We start from the raw sequence: 7,431 nt of genomic DNA, 5'->3' as shown, positions 1-7,431 counted from the left end.
AGCGGGTCTCAGTGCCGGTGCCTTTGCAGAGCTCAGGCCACCCCCTCCCGCAGCCCCCTCACCTCGTGCGTGGGGGAGTTTTTCGGGGTGGTCGCCGTTGGCTTTTAAAACCTCAGCGGGTCAGACCCCCTTCGCTGGCCTGCCACCCTCGCGAGGCTCCCACCCCGATCGATCGTTCAGGAAGAAGCCGCCTCCGGACCCTGCGGAGTTGCCTCGGGGAGCACGCGCCCGCCCGGCCTCCCTCCCCCGCCCGGCGTGCTGCCTTCCGCTTGTCTCCATTCGTTCCTGTCTTCCCCCGCAGAACGGAACGCTTTTAAGGGGCGGGGCGGCCGCAGCCGTGGGCACACGGCGCGAGTCTCAGCGGCCGCGGCGGGTCCGAGGCCGGGCGGGCGCCTCGGCGCCCTTCACTGTCGCAAAGTGTCGTGCTGGGCTCCAGCCTCTGTACTCCCAGCGACCTGCCAACAAGAGTCGTTTATTGGCAACTTTAAATATTCGGAGGCAGAATAACACATTTCCTTGGCACACGAGCCACGCACGGGGCAGCGGCCGCCTCCCTCGGAACCGTGAACAGGACCGGAAGCCAGCATCGCGGGTTTTGGCCTGCGGGCAGGAAGCGCGCCTCGGGGCGTCCTTGCCCGGGGACGGTGGGCGTCTGGCGCGTGCGTTTCTGCCACGGTCCGGGCTTCCTGGTGGCTCACACGAGCAAGGGCACCTGCGGGGGAGAGACAGCCCAGTTAGTCGCCCGGGCTCCGCCGGGAAGCCGGGGGCGCCGACGTCGGGCGCCGAGGGGCACGCAGCCCGACCTGCCTACAGCCAACAGGCTGAGTCTTTTTTAATCCTCACCGGACGATAGGTTGTCATTGATTTTAGAGAGAGACACATTGATTTGAAAGAGGAACATTGATCAGTTGTCCTCTGCAGGTGCCCTGACCAGGGATCGGACGTGCAACCCAGGTACGCGCCCTGAACAGGAATCGAACCTGCAGCCTTTTGGTGCATGGGATGATGCTCCAGCCACTGAGCCACCGGCCAGGGCCAACACTGGCTCTTTGTGCCGGTCCCATCCTCCTCCTCGTAGGGCCAAGGGGGAAACTCAGAAACAAACCCCCTGCATGCTCTCGCGGCCCGGCTGTGGCACCAGCAGAGGAAGCAGGGGGCCCGGCAGTGCCGGGCCGGCGGGGCTCACCGGGGTAGAGCAGTGATCGGGGCGGGAGGGCCTGGCGTCCCGTGTCACACTCTGCTGCTCACCGGGTGGGTGTCCCAGCCCCGGGCGCCTTGTGAAGGGCTCAGGCGCCAGGACCTCGGGCGGGCGGCACCAGCCTTCGCCGCCCAGGCCTCCGCGCGCAGGATCGGGGAGGCAGGTCGCACACCCTGACGAATCCGAGGAGCAGGGAATGCACGGGCCTCTGAACGCCACGCGGAGCAGCCAGACACAAGCTGAGGCCAGGGGACCGGCGGCCAGGCCCGGGCCCCCGGCCACAACTGTACGGCCACCAGGGCCTCCCCTCTTGCCCAGGTGTCCTGCGCCCGCCTGGTGTCCGGACCCCCGCACCCCCTTCTGCGTCATCTGGCCCTTCTCTGGCCGCTGCCCTTGCATCTCTCTCCACTCTCTTTCTCAAAGACGAACAACGCTCTCTGCTCTTGTCCACAATCCCCCGCCGCGTTCCCCTCTTTCTGGAAGGCCCCGAGCGCACTCTCAGACCGGAGGCAGCCTGCGGCGGCGAGTCCCTCTGGTCGCCGGTGCCGGCTGTGCGGCCCGAGGCCAACCTCTGGCCCCTGGGTCCCGGGGGCCTGATGACCCCTGCCGGGGAGAGAGCACCTGCTTTAGAAAGATCAAAAGTCCCTCAACGGGGTGGCGTGTGTAAGCAAGGGGCACAGGGAGTGGGCGGTCACAGCCTTTATGTGACCACGTTCAGCGTCCTTCAAAGGCTACCCGAGGCTCCAGTGACAAACCCGAATGGGAAGTCGTTGGGTAAAGACTCAAAAATTGCAGGTTTGTGTTTGTGGGCTCAACTGCCCCCAAATCGGACTCCCGATGTAGAGGACCCATGGATTTCCCTTGGGAAACGGCGTTGAAGACACAGGAAAAGGTCCCCGGGGATCTGTGGACCGTCAGGTGACCACCCCCACGTGGCTCTGGACTCCGCGCATTTTTGTGGGGTCGGCACTTTCTGTGCGACTGGGCGCCCTGCTGGGCGGAGAGGTGGTCTCAGGATTGACCACTCAGGCCTGCCTCCTTCAGAAGTCACGGGCTCGATGTTCTAGGACCCCTATTTCATCATTCACCCCGATTTCTTCACTTTCTTTCCTTCTATGCGATATAACTACCTAAGTTCATCAATAGAAATTTTTAAAAAAACCATCAAAAAGCCCAGAAGGGCTCAGTAATGTGCAACTGCGCCCCCGCAAAGGGAGAGTGTTGGGTCTGCCGCCCCGCGCCATCCCGTTCAGGGCTCTTTCTGCTCCCAGGATCCTGACCCGGGGGTGGGCCGAGCTTCCAGGGACAACGGCCAGCACCCCCTCTATGTGATGTCTCGGGTCCTACCGAGGGCCAACGCAGCTGTGGACGCTCAACTGCCAGAGCAGACAAGCTCGGGGGCCCCAGAACTGCAACAGCGGCGCTGGGGGAGCCCTGGGCGAGGGCATTTGGGCTGTCCCCGCGCAGGGAGAGCCAGGGCACCCCCGCTTCGGCGAGGTCTGCCTGCAGGGACGGGGGCCTCCTCCCTCCCCTCTGTGGCCTCTGGCTCCCGAGTGGGGAGCGGGGGACTTTCTGGTGGGGCCTGTGGGACAGCGGCCTCCGTCCGGCGGGCTGCCCGCCCCCACAGAGAACACGGCAGAGTGACGACCTGCTTCCAGGTACTTTCTGTGCCCCCGACCCCTCTCAAGTCCTCATTCCTCCGAGCCTGCTCACTTTTATGGGAAGTGAGGGTGACATTCTCTGCAGCTACCCCTTCAGGGGCGTGTGACAGCAGACGCCTAGCATCTGGCAACAAGCAGAAAGTGGCGCCGACCGGCAGCCCTGTTACTAGTAGCCTCTGTCCCCGCAGCTGCTAGAAATGGGTGGGGAGGAGGGTCCGCGCAGGTAGAGGCTCATTCTGAGCTGGGACAGGTCTCAGCAGGCCCGCGCCCAGTGCCCTTATGATTTGGGGACCCCTTTGCCAGGGCCACACATTCCACCGCTTTCCCTCTGGGACCCGGTGGGCGAGCAGCCAGCGCCGGACCCCGTGGTGTGAGCGCTCGGCCCCGGGACGGGAGGCCAGCCGTTGGCGAGTGTTACGCTAGGAGAGGAAGGAACGGGAGAGACCACGCGGCGGCCTCCCGGCGGGCTGAGGGGCGCATCTTCGGTTCCTGTGCAGCCTGTCCCCGCCCCCGGGTGGTGGGCAGTGGACGGGCTTGGGCTCGGGGCATGGCGCGCCCTCCCGTGCCCCCAGGAGCTGGTCAGGCTGACTGCCCGCCGGGCGAGGGCGTGCTCGCCCCTCTGGCCGCTGTGGCGCAGCACGCGGTGTGGCCGCCCCTCCCGCCCTGCCCCGCTGCCGTCCCCGGGCCTGCGGCTCCGCCTGCAGGGGGTGGCTCTTCTCCACGCCCCTCACGCCCCGTAATGCCCATGGCCCCCTCACCTTTCTCAGCCTGGCGGCCCCCGTGCCGGAGCGGATGGCGTCCATCAAGGCCTGCCTGGCGTCCACGGGGTCGCGGAGAGGGCCGGAGCTGGAGCTGGACCTGGCGGCCGTCCTGGGTGCGGCGGGAGCCGGGGCGGCTGGTGGGGACGGGGGCGGCAGCGCGGGCGGGGGCTGGCTGGCGAGGGTGTCCAGCCCTGGGGCTTCCGACCGGTGCGCGGAGCTGGCGGCCTCACGGAAGCTCCGGAGCTCCTCAGAGGCACAGGATGCCACCTGGCAAAGAGACGGCTAAGTGACCACGTCCCGAGGGGCCTCTCTGAGGGCAGCACGTGGCCCTGCCCCGAGCCGGGGCCAGGAGGCGTGTCTGCTCCCTGCCCCAGTTCCCCGCACAGCGAGTGACCAAGGGCAGGCAGCAGGGTGGCGGTCCTGCCCCCTGGGACCGCCTGATCTGCTGTCTTGGCATGTGACGGGCCCGAGGCTGCACCCCGACCTGACCGACGGTGGGGGAGGACCCTCCCCGCCCCTCGGTGCGTAGGGCGCCCGCCACGCTCTTCCTGGGGCCCGGGCTGCTCACACCCTGACGCCACTCTGGGGCCCCTCCAGGAATGTGGAGAATGCTCAGGGCCGGGCAGGCAGGCGGGAGAGGGAGCGGGGCTTTCTGGGTGCTCCTGCTTCCCTCTGCTGCGCCAGTGTGGGCGGTGGCGGGTGGGCCAGCCGGCGACGGCGCCCCCTTGGCTGGGAAGACGCCGCGCTGCCCTGCCCGTGCGGCCGGCAGGCCTCTCCCCTCACCTTGCGCAGGCTGCAGGCGCCGCGGTGCCCCCGGATGGCCGCCAGCAGGGCCGAGTGCTCGCTCTCTGCCTCCACGTAGGACAGCTTCTTGGGCCCTCCCTCCGAGCCGGGCTCTGCTGTCTAGAACGTTAGCATCAACACACGTCACTCGGAAGACGGAGACACGCTCGCGGAGAGGCAGCGTGGAAGAGAGCCAGGGCCTAGCACTTGTGGCGGATGGGATCGGCTCTGCTGGCCCTGCCCGTCCGAAGGCGGGGTCTCCTCCCTGGCACCTGCCCGACCACGATGCAGTATTGATCTTGTACTAAATGACAGCTGCCACGCATTTGCCGTGACACCGGAGCCTGGCCTGTGACGGTGGGTCACTCCCGTGACTGGTCCTGGCTTTCCGGGGCTGACGTGTGTTTTAAGGCCTGCAGGCCAGGGCGGGGGTCCGGGGCCCCCACTACCTGGCAGCGTGGCCTCGTGCCCGGTCACCAGGCCTCGCCGTGACACAGGGGCCTCATCTAAACATGGAGGCAGTGGCTCCCCCAGCTCGTCCACCTCCAAGGTGCCTGCTGAGAGCGGCGCTCCTGACGTGACGCCTCACCTCTGGTTTTGGAGGGACCGTTACACGGTGCGGCAGTGAAACGTGCTCGAGGCTGACGCGGTGGAGGGACGCGGGGCCGCAGGGGCCCGGCCCGACTGCCCGTCTGCCCCCACTGCCCCGCCTCCCGCCCCCGGGGCTGTCCGTGGCGCCCTCTCCCCCGGGCAGGGGAGCCCTGGGGCAGCGTGCGCGCGCCCACGCCACCGGCGTCCTGCCGGCCCTGGCTCCGTGCAGCCGCTCCGTGTGCCGTGCAACAGAAGCTCGGTTCCCCCGAATCCTGCGCGCCCCCTCCTTCGGGTCCTCCCCACCCTCCCCCAGCACCCCTGGGTTGGCAGGTGCGGGCAGGGGCGCCCGTGGGCTCACCTTCCGCAGCCTGTCCTTGCCTCCCGCCGCATGGATGGCCTCCATCAGGGCGCTGTGCAGGCACGTGTCCTTGGGCGCGGGCCGCTGGACGACAGGGCGGAACTTCTTCTTTGGCCCAAAGATGCTGGGTGGCAGTGTGCTGTCAGGGTCTTGAATATCCGTGCATGGCACACCAGGCTTGTCCTCCTGCCAGAGGGCGGTGGGGCGGCTCGTGCCGGGCGCCCTCGGGGCATGAGGGGGCTCGCCGGGGTCGGGGACCCACCGGGAGCCATTAGCCAGGGACCCGCCAGGGGTGCGAGCATCTCCCGAGCCTCCGGGCGGGGCTGTGGAGCCGTCCGGCGTGCGCTCGGGGTCCGGCGCAGAGCTGGTCCTGTGGACACCAGGGCCCTGCTTTCCGACCGCACCGCAGCTCAGCGCCACGGAATCCCAGGCCCTCTGCGCGGCCATGGCGCGCGGGACGCAGGTGCCTCTGTGGGCCCCTGTGGGCGGGCCCTGCGGAGGCCGCTTCCCAGGGGGGCTGCCGGCTGGCCCCTGAGGCTGGGCTCCTCCTGCCGATGCCTCCCCACCGGCGTTGGGAAGGCGGCTGCAGGGCGCCTTCACCTCCTCTTCCCGTTCCTGTGTCTCCAGGCGTGGGCTGCGGGCGGCGGCATCTTCCGTGGCACGGGGCCGCCAGCTCCGCTCCCGCCCACCACCCTCCCAGGCCTTCTCCGCCTCGTCACGCTTCCTCGCCCCCTCAGCGTGGGCTCGCGGGGGCCCTATCCGCTTGGCGATGGCCGAGGCCACGTACTGACTGGACGTCCTTCTCTGAGGCTTGAGAAAAGGGACTTGGGTGGCGTGAGCTGCTGGCACTTTCACGGAACAGGCGGCCGCCGAGGTGGGTCGGCTGCGCCCCTCTTGCAGCTGCCGGCCGTCCCCCTGGGGGCCAGGCGGCTGCAGCGGCGATGTCGCCGTGGGGTCCGGGGAGCTGAGCTCTGCTCCACCTCTGCCGTCCTGATGGGGAGCCTTCACGGGAGCCGCGGGGGCGGGGGGCTCCCTGGCCGAGCTCCCCAGGGACCGGCCAGAGCGCTTCTCCAGGGGGCCGGACCCATGCCTCCGGAGCTCTCTGATGCCCCCCAGGGGCTGGGCGTCTTTTTCAAGAGCAGGTGGGGGCAGCGCCATGGTCCTGCCCCCGTTCACGTGGGGACTCACCAGGTTCCCCAGCTCGTCGATCTTGATGGCGCCCGTGGAGAGCGACACTCCTCTGTCGTAGCACCTCCTGTCGGACTTTGGAGGGACAATTTTATAGGTTGTGAGGCCGTACTTAAGTCCAAAGCTCCCCCCTGGGCTTTGGCCTCGCTGACACCATGACAGAGGAGGGGAGACCTCCTTCTCGTCGTCACTGTCCTTGTCCTTCCATGGCAGGGAGCTCAGGGCCTTGAGGGACGGTGCCCCATCCCTGCGAGCAGAGCTGTGCTCCCTGCCTCTCTCCTGCAGGCTCTGCTCCTGCCGCCGCAGCTCAGAAGCCAGCCTGGGCTCAGCTTTCAGGAGCCTCACGCCTTTGCAGGTGTCGGCCGAGGCCCATCGGGCATCCTTCCCAGCGTCGCGGGGAGGAGGGGCTGCGTCTGGCTCGTCCACCCTCTTCCTTCCACGCTGCGGGGGCCCCGCCGGGGCCGGCGGCGGGTGGGCCGACCTGCTGGCCACTCGCCCTCTGTCAAAAGACCCGGCGTTGTTGTTGCTGTTGGAAAACAAGCCCGGCTCCACGGGATCGTCTACTTCCCCGATGAACGTCACTGGGATGGCTTCAGGGTCCATGTCGGGGCCGCTGGCACCCTGCGTGCCTCGACCTGGCCCGCCGTCGACGGAACTGGTCAGAGAGCTGGCGTCGGTCTCGTAGCTGTCCTCCATGTCTGCAAGAAAGCACGCACAGTCACAGACGGCCGCTCTACCGCCTGCGGCCACCGCGCCAACGCTCGGCTTCCCTAGCTCCCTGCTGTCTCTGTGACATGCGTACATTTCCAAGTGTCCTCTCAGTTCCTCATCTACCTTTGCAGGGGCGGGGCAGAGTCCCAGCCTCCCTGCTCAACGGAGGGGCGGCCGGCT

The 7,431-nt window shown here is 68.1% G+C and overlaps 1 protein-coding gene across 2 annotated transcripts in view; it reads right to left on the bottom strand.

Moving 5' to 3' along the window:
- Positions 1-276: 276 nt before the first annotated feature.
- Positions 277-7,431, bottom strand: part of COBL (cordon-bleu WH2 repeat protein) — a 129,760-nt gene continuing 122,605 nt past the window's right edge. For both annotated transcript variants that reach the window (XM_054571376.1, XM_054571377.1), the window contains 4 exons: positions 5,353-7,238; positions 4,404-4,523; positions 3,618-3,887; positions 277-712 (listed from right to left, as the gene is read on the bottom strand). In XM_054571376.1, coding sequence (XP_054427351.1) covers positions 695-712; positions 3,618-3,887; positions 4,404-4,523; positions 5,353-7,238 — 2,294 coding nt within the window. In that variant the 3' untranslated portion in view covers positions 277-694. The remainder of the gene's footprint in view (positions 713-3,617; positions 3,888-4,403; positions 4,524-5,352; positions 7,239-7,431) is intronic.

Source organism: Pteronotus mesoamericanus, unplaced genomic scaffold (genome assembly GCF_021234165.1).
Source record: "Pteronotus mesoamericanus isolate MK-2021 breed Mesoamerican mustached bat unplaced genomic scaffold, CSHL_Meso_final contig_220, whole genome shotgun sequence".
Lineage (NCBI taxonomy): Eukaryota > Metazoa > Chordata > Mammalia > Chiroptera > Mormoopidae > Pteronotus > Pteronotus mesoamericanus.
The sequence above is the reverse complement of the archived record's forward strand: the minus strand, read 5'-3'. Positions and strand labels throughout refer to the sequence as shown.